The sequence below is a fragment of the Hemitrygon akajei genome, chromosome 22, assembly GCF_048418815.1.
Source record: "Hemitrygon akajei chromosome 22, sHemAka1.3, whole genome shotgun sequence".
In the NCBI taxonomy this organism is placed as follows: Eukaryota; Metazoa; Chordata; class Chondrichthyes; order Myliobatiformes; family Dasyatidae; genus Hemitrygon; species Hemitrygon akajei.
This window is the reverse complement of record NC_133145.1, coordinates 54,701,831-54,720,122: the sequence shown is the minus strand read 5'-3', so window position 1 is coordinate 54,720,122 and position 18,292 is coordinate 54,701,831. Positions and strand designations below refer to the sequence as shown.

The following is an 18,292-nucleotide window of genomic DNA, read 5'->3' as shown; positions in this document are numbered from 1 at the left end:
CAGGAGTAGGCCGGCCAGCCAGCCTGTCGCCCCTGCTCCACCATTCAATAAAATCATGGCTGATCTGGCCATGGACTCATCTCCACCTACCTGCCTTTCCCCCATAACCTTTAATTCCCCTAAGATGCAAAAATCTATCCTACCTAGTCTTAAATTTATTTACTATAAGTAGCCTCCACTGCTTCATTGGGCAGAAAATTCCACAGATTCACCACTCTCTGGGAAAAGCAGTTCCTCCTCATCTCCATTTAGATTCAAAACCATATTTTACTTCTTTTAAATGTCTGTTAAGGAAAGTTCAGCTTTGCACAAGCAGCAGCAGGAGTTGGCCGTCGCACAGCTCAGGGCATTGGAGATCAGAGTTTAGTCCCTGTGTCCTCTGTAAGGAGTTTCTATGTTCTCCCCGTGACCACGTGGGTTTCCTCCGGGTGCTCTGGTTTCCTCACAGTCCAAAAGCATACTGGTTGGTAGGTTAATTGGTCATTGTAAATTGTCCTGGACATTACAGAAAGAATTTTAGCTCTTAATCCTTGTCAAAAGGGTCTTGTTGCTATCATTTATAATATGATTATGAATCTACAACCAGATATATCTGAAAAAATTAAGAAGGAATGGCAGGAAGAATTGCATTGCCCTATTTCTACTGAGCAATGGGAAAAAATTTTATTATTGGTAAACTCATCCTCTATATGTGCTAAACATACTCTAATACAATTTAAGGTCGTACACAGAGCTCATATGTCTAAAGATAAACTTGCTCGATTTTACTCGTATGTTAATCCAACCTGTGATAGATGTCATTCTGATATAGCTTCGTTGACTCATATGTTTTGGTCCTGTCCTTGCTTACAAAACTATTGGAAAGATATTTTTAATATTATTTCAAGAGTTTTAAATATTAATCTCCAACCACACCCTTTTACTGCAATTTTTGGCCTACCAATGATAGATAATAAGTGTTTATCCGCTTCATTCCAACGAATGATTGCATTTATTACACTAATGGCTAGAAGATCCATTTTACTGAATTGGAAAGAAGCCAATCCTCCAACAGTATTTCAGTGGTTTTCCCAAACTATTTCCTGTTTAAGTTTAGAAAAAATTAGAAGTGTGGTTTTCGATCCTTCAGTTAAATTTGAGGAAACTTGGAGACCATTTATTCAGCATTTTCATATGAATTAAACAGTCTGATCCTGAACCTTATTGTCACTATCCTGAATTGTGTGGATGGAGGTTGGGAGTCATAGGCACTACTGTATATATATAACATTATGCGATTGCCCATGTTGGTTAGTTTTTTTTTCTATTTAGTTGTTGTTTTTTTTTTTGGGGGGGGTTTCTCTTAATCATTTATATTATTATATGAGTTTGAGAGATCCTATGTATGGATCAATATATATTTGAATGTTTATCAATCTATTATGTACTCTCAAATGTCTTGTAACAATATTTTTCTTCTGTTTTTTTTTTAAAAAAACTAATAAAAAGATTTGAAAAGAAAAGAAAATTGTCCTGTTACTGGGCTCGGGTTAAATCGGTGGCTTGCTGCCGGTGTGGCTCAAGGGGCCGGTAGGGCCTTTTCCGGGCTGTATGTCCAAAATAATCCTTCATCCAGCTGCACGGTTTGCACTGGTAGTGAAAAACCAATTGAAGGTTTGCTTTATTGTGTCACATATACACCAAGACATATAGACAGAAAAATCGGGAATAAACCAGAATAAGAAGGTACAGTAGTGGTGGGGAGGGAGGGGAAGGAGTACAAGCTGAAGGTGAGTGGGTGGGGGACAGGTTATGAAATAAGAGCTGGGAGGGGATAGGTGGAAGAGGTACCATCAATGCTGCCCTCACCCGCATCTCTTCCATTTTCCAGACATCCACCCTCATCTGATCTTCCTTCAGCCACAATAGGGATAGCATTCCCCTTGTCCTTACCTACCACCCCACGAGCCTTCATATCCATAAAACCATACAACATAGGAGCAGAATTAGGCCATTCAGCCCATTGAGTCCGCTCCACCATTTCATCATGACTGATCCCAGATCCCATTCAACCCCGCCTACCTGCCCTCTCACCATGTCCCTTGATGCCCTGACCAATCAGGAATCTATCAACTTCTGCTTTAAATAACTCCATGGACTTTGCCTCCACAGATTCACCACTCTTCAGCTAAAAAAAATTCTTCCTTACTTCTGTTCTAAAAGGTTGCCCCTCAGTTTTGAGGCTGTGCCCTCTAGTTCTGGATACCCCCACCAGAGGAAACATCCGCCTTGTCAAGTCCGTTCAATATTTGGTAGGTTTCAATGAGATCTCCACGCATTCTTCTAAATTCCAGTGAATACAGGCCCAAAGCTGCCAAACACACCTCGTATGTTAGCCCCTTCATTCCTGGAATCATCCTTGTGAGCTTCCTCTGGACCCTCTCCAATGAGAATATATCCTTTCTGAGATAAGAGGCCCAAAACTGTTGACAATAGTCCAAGCATGGCCTGGCTAGTCTCTTATAAAGCTTCAGCATTATTTCCTTGTTTTTCTATTCTATTCCCCTTGAAATAAATGCCAAATGGTGCTTATGCACAAGAAATCTACTCACCAAGAAAATGCTGGAGGAACTCAGCAGATATATCATTCTTTGTAAATTCTGTGAGCTACATAGAAACATAGAAATCTACAGCATGTTACTGGCCTTTTGGCCCACAATGTTGTGCCACCCATGTAACCTTCTCTAGAAACTGCCTAGAATTTCCCTACCACATAGCCCGCCATATCCCTATCTAAGAGTTTCTTAAAAGATCCTATTATACCCATCACTACCACCGTCACTGGCAGCGCATTCCACACACCCACCACTCTCTGTGTGAAAAACTTACCCCTGACATCTCCCTTGTACCTACTTCCAAGCACCTTAAAACTATGCCCCCTCATGTTAGCCATTTCAGCCCTGGGAAAAAGCTTCTGACTATCCTACGATCAATGCCTCTCATCATCTTATACACCTCCATCAGATCATTTCTCATCCTCTGTCGCTCCAAGGAGAAAAGGCCGACTTCACTCAGCCTATTCTTATAAGGGATGCTCTCCAATCCAGGCAACATCCTTGTAAATACAATGGGGTCCTACCACTAAGCACATCATTCCCTCCCCTCATTTTCAGCTTTCCATAGGGATTGCTTTCTACGTGACTCCCTTATCCATTTAACTATCTCCACTAATCTTCCTCTTGACTCTTACCCCTACAAGCAGTAGAAGTGCCTCACACCTGCCCATACATCTCTTCCCTCACCACCATTCAGGGACCCAAACAGTCCTTCCAGGTGAGGCAATGCTTCACCTCTGAGTCTGTTGGGGTCATCGATTGTATCCAGTGCTCCCAGTGCAGGCTCCAATTCCTCAGTGACACCCAACAGAAATTTGGAGACCACTTCATTGAGCACCTTCGTTCCGTCTGCCATAAAGGGTGGAATTTCCTGGTGGCCACCTGTTTTAATTCTACTTTCTATTCACATTCTGACATGGTGGTCCATAACCTCCTCTATTGCCACATTGAGGCCAGTCCCAGTTTGAAGGAGCGGCACCTCATATTCCATCTGGTCTGTCTCCAATCTGATGGCATGAACATTGATGTCTCCTGTTGTTGTTGTTCATCTCCACGTCTTGTGGCGTACCAGGAAGCAGCTTTGCCATTTCCTTAGCAATGCCAGTTTTTACGATTCTGAGTTGCTAGCTCCATGCTTAACCCAATGCTGATGGAAAGCACGCAAGGAGCCAGCCAGATTCGAACCTGGAACCACACCACCGGCCGGCTAATTGATTTCTCTAACTTCTGGTAAATTTCCCTCCCACCTTTTCTCTTTTTCCATTCCACATGCTGGTCCCCCTCTTATATCTTCACTTCTCCTCACTTGCCCAGCACATCCTCCCCCAGTGTCTCTCCTCCTTCCTTTTCTCCTATGGCCTATTCTCCTCTCCTATTAGATTCCTTCTTCTTCAGTTCTTCATATTTCCCACCTATTACCTCCCAGCTTCTCACTTCACCCCCACACTCCCCCACCCTCCCACCTCCCCCCTCACCTGGTCTCACCTGTCACCTGCCGGCTTCTACTCCTTCCCCTGCCCCCACCTTCTTATTCTGGCCTCTTCCCCCTCCCTTTCCACAGCACGGAACTTCAGCTGTTTAGTCCTCTCCATAGATGCTGCCTGACCTGCTGAGTTCCTCCAGCATTTTATTGGTGAGTAGATTACTTGTGCATAAGTGCCGTTTGATAGAAGTGCTACGTTTGTACAGTGCGGGATGGCCATAATTACAAACGAGGGAAAATCTGCAGATGCTGGAAATCCGAGCAACATGCACAAATGCTGGAGGAACTCAGCAGGCCAGGTAGCATCCGCACCCTCGTAATCATCCTGGAACCTCTTGCCATCAGACTAAGGACTTCTTCCATTGAAACCTCGAGTATGCAACAAAAATCACCTTGCTTTAAAAATCATGAAGGAATATTTATGGCATTTAAACTGGAGCAGAAGTGGGTAATCTGTTATCTGAAAAAAATGCTTTCTGTGAGAATTCTTAAGTGCGATTGTCCTCTCAGCCAGATGGATGACATCACCATTTTCGGTCATAATAAGTTGCTGCCTAATTGAAATGCAGTAAAAGGGCAAGTGTATAAGACAGATATCACTATCTTTGTAGGAAGCTTTCGTGTTATGGGACTATTCAGTTGCTACTGACCACACGAGCTGAGACTTTATAATTTACACTGACAATTACATATATCAGTCCCGGCAGCAGCTACTGGTACATCGATAGCGGTGCTATCAAATAAACCGAGATGGCTCCTTCAGCCTGGCCTCCATTCAATAAGGACTTCTCATACAAGATGTACTTATGTGCAGGAGCTGGGAGTCCAGAGCAGCACCCACAAACCGCTGGAGATCTATGGGTAGACATGAAGAGTCAACAGTGCTTCTGGTAACTTCTCCCCTTCTCTCTTTTTCCATTCCCCATTCCAGCTCATCTCTTACCCTTCCTTTTCTCCTCACCTGCCTCTTATCTCCTCCTCCTTCCCTTTCACCCATAGTTCAAATTCCTTCTTCTTCAGCCCTTTTCCTTTTCCACCTGTCTCCCCCCAGCTTCTCGCTTCACTCCTTCCCCCTCACTTTGTCTCACCTATCAGCTACCAGCTTGTACTCCTTCCCCTCCACCCACCTACTTATTCTGGCTTCTCCCCCCTTCCTTGCCAGTCCTGATGAAGGGTTTTGGCCCGAGACATTGACTGTTTATTCCTCTCTATAGATACTGCATGACCTGCTGATCAGTGCATCTATATTTAATATGCTGCCCAATGCCCCTTATCTCCCCATTCTCTTCTCTTTCTACCCAAAAAGTAGATATGATCAATGGGAACTCATTTTGCTAATATGGGGAAAGACCCAGTTTTATTGACTGGTTCACTTCCAGCGAATGGACTTTACTGCAACAGGACAAATATTCCAACACAACATGGTTAAGAGGCCTAATACATCCATGCTTACAGTTCTGCGATCTATACACTATATTCAGTGGCCACTTTATTAGGTACACCAGTACACCAGCTTGTTAATCCAAATGTCTAATTAGCTAATCATGTACAGAGTAAATTTGTTATCAAAGTACATATATGTCACTCACTGTATACAACCCAAAGATTAATTTTCTTGCAGGCATATACAGTAAATCCAAGAAACACAATAAAATCAATGAAAGACCTCACCCAACAGGATGGATAAACAACCGATGTGCAAATACAAATAAAAATGCTAATAACAAATAAACAATAAATATTGAGAACATGAGATGAAGAGACCTTGAAAGCGAGTCCATGGTTGTGGGAACAGTTCATTGATGGTGTGAAGTTATCCCTTCTGGTTCAAGAGCCTGATGGTTGAGGGGTAATAACTGTTCCTGAACCTGGTAGTGTGGGTCCTGAGGTTCCTGAACCTTTTTCCTGACGACAGCAGCAAGGAGAGAGCATGAACTGGGTGATGGGGGTTGTCATTGATGGATGCTGTTTTCCTGTGACAGCACTCGTGTAGATGTGCTCAGTGGTGGGGAGGGCTTCACCCGTGATGTTCTGGGCCATATTCACTACTTTTTGTAGGATTTTCCATTCAAGGATGTTAGCCTTTCCATATCAGTGATGAAACCAGTCAATATACGCTCCACAAGCAAACACGAGGAAATCTGCAGATGCTGGAAATTCAAGCAACACACACAAAATGCTGATGGACCACAGCAGGCCAGGTAGCACCTATAAGGAGAAGCACTGTCGACATTTCGGGCCGAGACCCTTCATTAGTCCTGACGAAGGGTCTCGGCTCGAAACGTCGGCAGTGCTTCTCCTTATAGATGCTGCCTGGCCTGCTGTGTTCCACCAGCATTTTGTGTGTGTTGCTTGAATATACTCTCCACCACACATCTATGAGGTTTGTCAAAGTTTTAGATGTCATGCCAAATATTTGCAAACTTCTAAGGAAGTAGAGTCTCTGCAGTGCTTTCTTTGTAATGCTATTTATGTGCTGGGACCAGAGCAGATCCTCTGAAATGGTAACACTGAGGAATTTAAAGTTGTTGCTCCTCTCCTCCTCTGATTCCCTGATGAGGACCGACTCATGGACCTTCAGTTTCCTCCTCCTGAAATCAACACTCAGCTCCTTGATCTTGCTGACATTGAGTGAGAGGCTTTAGTTATGGCACCACTCGGCCAGATTTTCAATCTCATTCCTCATGCTGATTCATCACCACCTTTGATTCGTCCAATGACAGGGTGTTGTCAGCAAATTTAAATTTGGCATTGGAACTGTGCTTAGCCACATAGTCATAAGTCTAAAGTGAGTAGAGCAGGGGGCTGAGCATTCAGCCTTGTGGTGCACCTGTGTTTATGGTGATTGCGGAGGAGATGTTTCTGCCAATCCGAACATACTGGGGTCTGCAAGTGAGGAAATCGGAGATCCAATTGCACAAGGAGATATCAAGGCCAAGGTCTTGAAGCTCATTGATTAGTTTTGAGGGGACGATAATATTGAACGCCAAACTGCAGTCAATGAAGAACATCCTGGTGTGTGCTTCTTCACTACCCAGATGTTCCAGGGTTGACTGAAGAGCCAATGAAATGGCATCTGCTGTGGACCTGTTGGGTCAGCAAGCAAATAGGAGCTGATCTAAGTCACTTCTCAACCAGGAGTTTATACATTTCATCACCAACCTCTTAAAGCACTTCATCATTTTGGATGTAAGTGCTACTGGATGATAATCATTGAGGCAGGTTACCACACCTTTCTTAGACACTGGTATAATCAAAGTGGGCACCTCAGACGGTTAAAGATATTGGTGATCATGCCAGCCAGTTGATCAGCATAGGACTTTAGTACTCAAAGCAGGTACCCCATCTGGGCCAGATGCTTTCCATAGTTCCACCCTCCTGAAGGATGCTCTCACATTGGCCTCAGAACCTGCAATCAGAGGGTCATCAGATGCTGTGGGAGTTCATGATGGTTCCTCCACGTTTTGATGCTCAAAGTGGGCACAGAAGCATCAAATTCATTTGGAAGTGAAGTCTTGTTGTCACCTATGCCACTTGCTTTTCCTTCGTAAGGGGTAATAGCATTCAAGTCCGGCCCCAGCTGTCGAGCATCATTCAATGATTCAAATTTGGTCCAGAATTGCCACTTTGCACATGAGATGACTTTCTGGAGATCGTATCTGGACCTCTTGTACCTTACTTGGTTGCCGGACCTGAATGCCACTTACCTGGCCCTCAGCAGATTGTGGAACTCATGGTCAATCCAGAGCTTCTGGTTGGGAAAGACTGAATGATTTTGTGGGCACACACTCATCTATAACTGTTTTTATAAAGTCCGTGACAACTGTGTTTTAATTATCCTGATCCTTTGATGAGTCCTCAATCACCAGCTGGAAGCAATCCCGTAGCTGCTTCTCTGCTTCCCACAACCACCTCTTTGTTGTCCTTATCTCTGGAGCCTTGCTCTGTAGCCTCTGCCTGTATGCAGGTAGGAGAAGGACAGACAAGTGATCAGATTTCCTGATGTGCAGTCTAGGCATATAATGCTAGGCATTCCTAATCTTAGTGTAGCAGTCGTTGAGTGTGTTTTTTTTTTGCTGCGTGGTACCACAGCAACTCAATGCATCAAAGCATGCAGTCATGGTCAAGAGGTTCCGATGTTGTTCAGACCAAACATCAGAATGGGGAAGAAATGTGATAAAAGAGACTTTGTCTGAGGAATAATTGTTGGTGCCAGATGGGGTCGTTTGATTATCTCAGAAACAGCTGATCTGCGCTTTTCACACACAACAGTCTCTAGAGTTTGCAGAGAATGGTGCGTGAAACTAAAAGCATTCAGTGAGCAGCAGTTCTGTGGGCGAAAATGCCTTGTTAATGAGAGAGGTAAGAGGAGAATGGCCAGACTGGTTCAAGCTGACAGGAAGGTGACAGTAACTCAAGTAACTGTGGCTTACAACATTGGTGTGCAGAAGAGCATCTTTGAATGCCCAACACATTGATCCTTGAAGTGGATGGGCTATAGCAGCAGAAGACCACAAATGTACACTCAAAGGCCACTTTATTCAGTCTCCTATACTATTTTATTTCTTCTATTGTGAAAATCCAAGTGGAAATATTGCAGAAACTCAAGACCATGAAGTAATTACATGCATCTGCCATTTCAAATCTGATGACTATTCCTCCCCTCGATAATTTCTGCACTAGGATATACAGTACTTTAAATCTCGAGGTCACGATATGCAATTTTGTTCTCTGTGATCCACCTACTCCATATCCTGGCACTAAGAGTAGGCCACATTCAGTATATTGACTTACCGGGGTGAATATTACAATCCAAATCTTTATAACCTACATTAAACAGTGCTTAGTAACATGCTGAAGGCCAGATAATATTTGCATTAGTTTGGTTTGCATCCAAAAGCTTAGTTACAGTGTTAAGTTTGAAAAGGACAGCGTGTTCTATTCAGTGACACACACAAAATGCTGGACGAATTCAGCGGGTCAAGCAACATCAGTAGAAGGAAATAAACAATCAATATTTTGGGCCAGATGAAGGGACTCAGCCCTCTAGCATTGTGTGTGTGTGCGTGCGTGTGTGTGTGTGCGTGCGTGCGTGTGTGCGTGCGTGCGTGCGTTGCGCAGAGTCTCTTGTGTTGGCTGTTGTACTGTGGTGTGCACAGTAATTTTCTTTAAGCCAGGATTTAGTTTTCTGCTCGTTTGCTGACTAACAGTGCCGAAAGAATAGAACCATTGTGGACACCATGGACAGATTTGTGTCACGTCTATAATTAACTTACGTGATGGATTTTCTGAATTTGCACCAACAGTTAGAAAGAAACAACACTGACCCAACACTCTTCGTCTAATTGATGCAGCTTTGCTAAAATCTAAGGTAAACTGTGATGCCAAAATTATTTTTGAAACTTATGCTTTTGTTGAGGAACTGTGTGGTGGAAAATACAATGATATTGGGGTATGAATTCAAGCATGGATCAGAGCCAGGATCCAAATTTAAGTAAAATTGTACTTCAGGCCACTTTGGGCAAACACAGGCAAGGTGAGCATTAAGTTCAGACATTATATTCAATGTTCAAAAGTTAAAAGTAAATTTATTATCAAAATATATATATATATGTCAGCATATACAACCCTGAGATTAATTTTCTTGTAGGCATACTCAGTAAATCCACTATAGATAATAACCATAATAGAATCAGTGAAAGACCTCACAAATTTGGGCGTTCAACCAGTGTGCAAAAGACAGCAAGCTGAGCAAATACAAAAGATGTCATGCCAAATCTTCGCCAGCTCCTGAGGAAGTATAGGCACTGATGTGCTCTCTTCGTAATCGCTCTCACATGCTGGGCCCAGGACAGGTCCTGTGAAATGCTAACCCCAGGGAATTTAGAGTTGCTGTCTGTTTCCACCTCTGATTCTCTGATGAGGACTGGCTCATGGACTTTCGGTTTATCTCCTTCCTGCAGTCAATAAACAGAATAAGAATCAGAATCAGGTTTATTATCACCGGCATGTGTCAGCAAGACCACCAGCTCCTTGGACTCTGACATTGAGTAAGAGGTTGTTGTTGTGGCACCACTCAGCCAGATTTTCAGTCTAGGATTGGTGCAGAAAGAGGGCTTGCCTCCAGGTTCATATTTATTTCATTCACCCAAATTGTAATTTCCACTCCTGTGAATTAAAGTAACCCTTAACTGAATGTGGCCCACTGTTAATGCCAGGAAAATGGAGTAAGTGGATCACAGAAAACAAACTGTGCAGTGTTTGCCCTCGAGAGTAAGCGTCCATGTTTTTAGAACTGGAACCGTACTCTCCGGTACCATTATCTTCCACCAGCTCCACCGTTGAAGTTTTGGTTGGATCACTCTTTGCCTGCAACCTCTCCCTTGACCTTACTATCATGGGTAACTCTATCAGGAGCTAACTGTTTGATGGTATCGCTCAGGAACTCACAGATCTCCCCACAAAGGCAAGGTGAAAAATCCTCAGAGAGGTCTTTACAGTACGGATCAAGACTGTAAATCCTTTCCAGTTTTTCACTCTCGCTTGTTCTAGATGTAGTGTTATCAGAAAGTGTAAAACATTGGGGAAGCTGGAAAGCAAAACAGCTGATGTTTTTGATTTTCCAATGATTAGGGAGTGAAATTAAACCATGAAATTTATTGTAAGATTCCCCAAACTTGTGGTGGATTTTAGGTTGATTTATTGTGTCATTCTATTACCTAACTGCAATGAGACTCTGTTGAAACACAACCTTTCTTCAGATGTTATCTGGACTTTGATTGTGACTTTTGAACAAGGCATATTTGAACAGAAATTTACCAATGATCTAAGCTAAGTGGTTCCAAAACATTCCACTCTTCTGGATTTCAAAGTTCACCAGGTGAAGAACTTATCGGGTAAGTGCAAAATTAAAGCTATAAGCTATGGTTTCATTTATAGGATTAAAATCAAGATTATTGGTCTGGTGTTGTTGCTGCTGCTGCTTTGAGCTTCTGGAGTGGTGAGGGGTAAAAATTAGTGAAAGACTTACGAAGACTGAGGAAGCTGAAAATGCATTTCACATTGTGTTTTTGCTGTGTTTCTCTACACCCTGGCCTCTGTCTGCTTTCTTGCCAGTCCTGATGAATGGTCTGAACCTGAAATGTCCATTGCTGCACAGGAGAATGAGGAGAGATTTGACCGAGGCGTGCAAAGTTAAGAGGGGTGTAGACAGGGTTAATGCAAGCAGACGTTTTTTCATTGAGTTTGGGTGAAACAAGAACCAGAGGCCATAAGTTAACCCTTACATACTGTTTGGGTCAAATTTGACCCGTTTTGACATTTGACAGCAGCAAAAACAGCCTAAATGCCATTTTATTAGCCGAAATTTGATGACTTTTTCCTAAAGTGACCCAAAATGCGCAAAAATGAAAATATTAAATTTTTTTATTCTTTTGTATGAGTGCTACAAATTTTTGTATATTGAGGCTGTTCCGGGTCAAATTTGACCTGTGTCTATTGAAATGGATTTTAGATCTCTGAAACATTAATTAAGGATTAATCACCCATTTATTAATGTCAGATAGGCCATTTATACATTCTAAATAGATCTGTGGTTCAAAATTTGGTATAGACACTTGTTATGAGGGGATTCTTGGGTCGGGTCAAAATTGACCCAGACCATACTGTGAAGTATGTAAGGGTGAGGGATGAATGGTGATGATTTAAGGGGAATCTGTGGTGGAATTTCTTCACTCAGAGGGTGGAGTGAATGTGGAGTGCATTGCCAGAGGAAGTAGTGGCTGTGGATTTGATTTCAACATTTAAGAGAAGTTTTGATAGGTACATGGATGGGGTGGGGGGGGGGGGGGGTGGTATGCAGAGCTATGGTCCAGGTGTGGGTCGATGGGACTAGGCAGAATAATAGTTTGGCATGGACTAGATAGGCTGTAAAGCCTGTTTCTGTGCTGTAGCGTTCTATGATTCTGTGGTGCCTGATCTGCTGAGTTTCTCCTGCATTTTGTGTGTGTTAAGCCTGATCTAAATCACCTTCTAGGATTCCCACCAACTTAGATTGCCCAGCGGAAAGTCGGCGCGATGCATGGAAAGCAGGCAATGATGTGGGATGGGTGGTCAGGAAGAGATCATGGGGAAGTTAGAGGAGGAGGCAGGGAGAAAGCAGGTTGGGGAACCTGGGGGAAAGGGATCAAGGCTGGGGGTGCCAAGAAAGGCAGATCCTTTGCAGGGGGCAGGTTGGAAGCCCTGGGGCAAGAGAGAGATGAGTCAGAGCGGAAGGCTGTGGGTCCTGGACAAGGGAGATTATGGATCAGGAGAAGGTTGGAGGTCGGGAGAGAGAGCGCATGGGTCAGTGAGAGCAGAGATTGTGAGAACAGGGGACATTCAGCAGAAGGATCGGAGTTTGAGCAGTGTGGTGTGAGGGGGAATGATTATTACAGATCATTGTGAGGTTTAGGTTGATCAGTGAGAGGGTGTGATCAGTGAGGCTGCCTTTTGTATGTACGGATATTGGGACAGGGTGAACTCATGGTTGGGGGGGGGGAATAATCTGATTTTTAGATTATACTTGCCTATCATTACATGTGTAATTTTCTACCATTGTTTCATGTTGAAGGCCTGAATTGTATATCTGATTACCCAGGACATGGTGATTAGGTTAGCAGAGGAAAAGTTGAGCAGCTTTAATTTCCTGGGTGTTATGGTTGACTATAGAATAAATTATTGATTTCTTGTAAGACACCGGCAGAGTATTGCTAACCCTAAATCGTTAATTCTGTCTCTATGTGGTTGTTGCCCTGAGCTGCTAAGCATTTTAATATTTTTCTGGAAAATGATATAATAGGGTCTTTTAAGAGACACTTAGATAGGAACATGGAGCTCAGAAAAATAGAGGGCAGTGCGGTAGGGAAACTCTCGGTACTCTCTAGAGTAGCTTACATGGTCAGCACAGCACTGTGAGCCAATGGACCTGTAATTTCTCTGTTTCTTTGTGCACCTCATTCTTAGAATGAGGTTATGAATACGTACAACAATATAACAGCGTAATTTTCAAGCATCCTCTAAGTCAAAGGTTCTGAAACTCTGGTGCACATTCTCACGCCAAACACAAGATATTTCTAAAGCAACACACACAAAATGCTAGAGGAACTCATTAAGTCAGGAAGCATCTATGGAAATGATTAAACAGTCAATGTTTTGGGCCAAGACCCTTCTTCAGGATTGAAATGAAAAGGGGAAGGTACCAGAATTAAAAGTTGGAGGGAAGGGGAAGGGGAAGGAGGGTAGCTGGAAGGTGATAGATGAAACCAAGTGGGTGGGATAGGTAAAGGGCTGGAGAGGATAGTGGACCACAAGAGAAAGGGAAGGAGGAGAGGACCCAGGGGGAGGTGATAGGCAAGCAAGAAGAAGTAAAACTCTAGAGTGGGGAATAGAAGCAGTGGGGAGTGGGAGGGAAAAAATTAACTGAAAGAAGAAATCAATATTCATGCCATCAGGTTGGAGGCCACCCAGACATTTCTGATGACAGAGAAGAGGGTAACATCCAGCAGACACTGATCCATGACAGATTTGTGGATGCCACACCTTGTGGGGGAAGAACGACGGGGTTGGAGTGAAGATTGTAGGAGATGGTCAAACAAAAATCCCAGGACCCTTCGTCAGGACTCGGGTCTCTTGGTCTTGGCCTGAAACGTTGACTGCTCCTTTCAACGGATGCTGCCCGACCTGCTGAGTTCACCCAGCTTGTTTGTACATGTTGATTTGACCACAGCATCTGCAGTGTACTTTGTGTTTAAAAATCCCTGGAAATGGTTTTACAATAGTTATTTATTTTATATATTCTTATTGTAACTTAGAGTCTTAAACACTACACTACCTTGCCACCCCAATGATGGACTGTTGGACTGATTAATTAACATCTTAGGGATTAAAATATAAAACTTAAATTGATGTGCATATATAGGCAGGTAGTAAGTCTGGAAATTTGAATACAATAATGCCAAGTTTGGGAACCTCTGCTCTAAGCAAACTAATGAATACAAATCATACAAATGTCTGGTGATATCTTTGACCGCTTTGCATATATACTGTATGTAATCTATTGTCATACTTAATTAAATATGGCTTGAAATTAAACAGGCAGTCATTTACCATTCATTGCATCTCTGACATTGATCCTTTCATTTCCGATGCTGATTCCATGCAGTAGAAGTTTCGAGGAAGATATTGAATAACTGGCAGAATGAGCTCGTGGAAGGCAATGGATAAAGAGGTCGGTACATTCATTCCCATATTTTTAATCTCAGGAAAGAAAAAAATCTATTTACTCAAGTGCATTTCACTGCTTCTGTTGTCACTAACAATGAAGCATTTCTTGTCAATGAATTATTACACTGAATGGTCCTTCTAGGATCCACGATTTATTTATTTATTGAGAAACCACGTGGAGTAGACTCTTCTGGCCCTTTGAGCTGCCCCACTAATTTAACTCGAGCCTAATCGTGGGGCAATTTATAATAACCAATTAACCTTCCAACTGGTCCGTCTTTGGACTGTGGGAGGAAACCAGAGCACCCGGAGGAATTCAATGTGGTCGCGGTGTGAGTGTACAAACTCCTTACAGGCAGCGGCAGGAATCCTACCCGGGTCACCTGTATTGTGAAGCATTGTGTTAACCACTGCGCCACTGTGCCGCCCCAAATGGAAATACACCAATAACATTAAATGCCAACAACACCCAATATGGTTAGAAACTGTAATGTAAGCATTGTTGTGAAGGGAAGTGTTGAACAAGTGTAGTTAGCACTGCTTTCGAGTTGTATGGGGGCATCACTTTATCAGGAACATTACCTCAAGTTTCTGTGATTTCATCATGCTGAGCTGTGTCTAATTTAGGGCAGAATTCTGCAGATTTTGAGCGCAGATACGTACGTATCTTATGTCAGGATGTTTTGGAACTCCTTGTCCCTTATCCCACATAAGAAGTGGTCAGGTTGAGTAAACAAAAGTTAAATATAAAACAGGCAACTTGAGATCCAGCCTGCTCTGTGAGTAGTATTTACGTGACGAAAATAGCAACAAGTATCAGTGAACCAAAAGCACTCGGCATTTTGAAAATGTAACAAGTTTGAAAAGGCAGATGTGTCAGGACCACTGCTATTTCAATGCTCCCTCCCATGGCCACAAAAACAATATAACTAGCAATCCAACTTACTTTATTGTAGTACTTCTTCTTGGACAGGGTTGACTTCGAATATAGAACAAATCGGCATATGTTCTGAGTCATCCTCCAGCTGTTTGATTCCACTCTGATTTGGGGGTTTCGAGATGGTGGATGAGGCCAACATGGGAGCTTCAGATTCTCCCCAATGGATCAGGAAGCTGGGTTGCTGGTGGTCCACCGCTAAGACATAATTTTCACCTGCTCCTGATGTTCTCAACAGCATCCAAAACACTGTCCTTCCAGGTGAAGTGACACTCCTCATGTGACTCTGTATCCGGTTCTCCTGATGTGGCCTCCTCTACATCAGTGAGAATCAACGTAAAATGGGGGACCACTTTGTTAAGCACCATCGCACCACCTGTGACAAGCAGGATTTCCCAGTGGCCAAATATTTTAATTTCACTTCCCATTCCCATTCTGACAAGTTGGTTCATGGCCTCCTCTGCTGCCTCGATGAGGTCACACTCAAATTGGAGAGGCAATACCTCATATTCCGTCTAGGTAACCTCCAACCTGACGGCATGAACACTGATTTCTCTAACTTTCGATAATGTCTTCCCCCTCTCTATTTCCATTCTCCATTCGGGCTTCTCTCTTACTTCTTCTCTTCTTCTTACCTCCCTTGGGTGTCCCTACTCCTCCTCCCCTTTCTCCCATGATCCACTCTCCTCTCCTATCAAATTCATTTTTCTTCAGCCCTTTACCTTTTCCACATAAGAACATAAGAGATAGGAGCAGGAGTAGGCCAATCGGCCCCTCAAGCCTGCTCCACCATTCAACAAGATCATGGCTGATCCAATCTTAACTCTAGTTTTCACCGAATCCCACAAGGCAACAGTGCCAACCAACAGGGCACCATGCCGCCCATTTTATTTTATTATTCATCCCGCCCAAACCCATGTGATCACCCGGGGAAAAAAAAACGATTTGCCAATTGAGGAGAAAAAATCTGGAAAATTCCTCTCCGACCCATCCAGGCTATCGAAAACTGGTCCAGGAGATCACATGGCTGATCTAAACCTAGCCTCATGTCCACTTACCTGCTCGCTCACCATATCCCCTAATGCCATTTTTATCCAGGAAAATGTCTATCTCCGTTTTGAATTTATTGAGTGTAGTAGCTTCCACAACTCTCTGGGGCAGTAAATTCCACAGCCCCACTACCCTCCGAGTGAAGAAATTTCTCCGCATCTCAGTCCTGGAACGGCATCCCCTTATTTTAAGATTATGCCCCCTAGTCCTAGTTTCACCCATCATTGGGAACATTCTCCCCGCATCCACCCGATCAAGCTCCTTCACAATCTTATATGTTTCAATAAGATCGCCTCTCATTCTTTGGAACTCCAATGAGTAGAGTCCCAATCTACTCAACCTCTCATCATACATCAACCCACCCATCCCCGGAATTAACCTAGTGAACCTTCTCTGCACTGCCTCGAGAGCCAGTATGTCCTTTTTTAAATATGGACACCAGAACTGCATGCAGTACTCCAGGTGTGGTCTCACCAATACCTGGTACAACTGCAGTAAGACCTCCCTGTTCTTATACTCCATCCCCCTAGCAATAAAAGCCAGCATTCCATTGGCCTTCTTGACCACCTGCTGCACTTGCATACTAACTTTTTGTGTTTCCTGCACCAGGACCCCCAGATCCCTTTGCACAGAAGCACTTTCCAGTTTCTCTCCATTTAGATAATAACTTGCTCTATTATTTTTCCTGCCAAAGTGCAAGACCTCACACTTGTTAGTATTATATTTCATCTGCCAAATGTCTGCCCAATCACTCAGCCTATCTATGTCCCCCTGCAGGGTTTCAATGTCCTCCGCACTCATTACACTCCCTCCCATCTTTGTGTCATCAGCAAACTTCGATACGTTGCACTTAGTCCCTTTCTCCAAATCATTAATATAGATTGTAAAGAGTTCGGGTCCCAACACCGACCCCTGCGGAACACCACTAGTCACCAACTGCCAGTCTGAGAATAAACCATTTATCCCAACTCTCTGTTTTCTGTTAGAAAGCCAATCCTCCACCCATACCAGAATATTATCCCCAATCCCATGATTTTTTACTTTAAGTAATAATCTTTGGTGTGGCACCTTGTCAAATGCCTTTTGGAAGTCCAAATACACCACATCCACTGGTTCCCCTTTATCTACCCTATATGTTATGTCCTCAAAGAACTCCAACAAATTTGTCAAACATGACTTCCCTTTTGTAAAGCCATGCTGACTTTGTCCTATTAAGCTATGTTTATCCAAATGCCCTGTTACTGTTTCCTTAATTATCGATTCCAACATTTTGCCAACCACAGATGTTAGGCTAACTGGCCTATAATTCCCAGCCTTCTGTCTATTGCCCTTTTTAAATAAAGGAGTTATATTAGCATTTTTCCAATCTGCCGGGACCATTGCCGAGTCCAGCGAGTTTTGAAAAATTATCACTAATGCATCCACAATCCCGACCGCCACTTCCCTTAAGACCCTAGGATGCAAGCCATCCGGTCCAGGGGATTTATCCACCTTCAGTCCCATTAATTTATCAAGTACCATTTCCTTGGTGATTTGAATCGTAGTTAGCTTCTCTCCCCCTAGAGCCCCTTGTTTATCCAGTGAAGGGATATTTTGAGTGTCCTCTGCTGTAAAAACTGATACAAAATATTTGTTCAGCGTTTCCGCCATCTCCATGTCCCCTACCATTAATTTCCCGGTCTCATCTTCTAGGGGACCAACATTTACTTTAGCCACCCTTTTTCTTTTTATGTAACTATAAAAACTCTTACTATCTGCTTTTATGTTTTTCACCAATTTACTTTCATAATCTATCTTCCCCTTCTTAATCAATCTTTTTGTTATTTGCTGCTGATCTTTAGATAGATAGATAGATAGATAGATAGATAGATAGATACTTTATTCATCCCCATGGGGAAATTCAACATTTTTTCCAATGTCCCATACACTTGTTGTAGCAAAAACTCATTACATACAATACTTAAC

The 18,292-nt window shown here is 43.1% G+C and overlaps 1 protein-coding gene across 6 annotated transcripts in view; it reads left to right on the top strand.

Moving 5' to 3' along the window:
* The window catches only part of afmid (arylformamidase), a 63,417-nt gene that overhangs the window by 7,121 nt on the left and 38,004 nt on the right, over window positions 1–18,292 (top strand). The window contains exons 1-3 of one of the 6 annotated variants that reach the window (XM_073026265.1): window positions 9,279–9,448; window positions 10,839–10,973; window positions 14,282–14,344. In XM_073026265.1, coding sequence (XP_072882366.1) covers window positions 14,315–14,344 — 30 coding nt within the window. In that variant the 5' untranslated portion in view covers window positions 9,279–9,448; window positions 10,839–10,973; window positions 14,282–14,314. Of the gene's footprint in view, window positions 1–9,278; window positions 9,449–10,834; window positions 10,974–11,056; window positions 11,078–14,278; window positions 14,345–18,292 lie in introns of those variants that run through there. The other 5 variants (XM_073026262.1, XM_073026266.1, XM_073026263.1 and 2 more) reach the window with 5 other exon arrangements.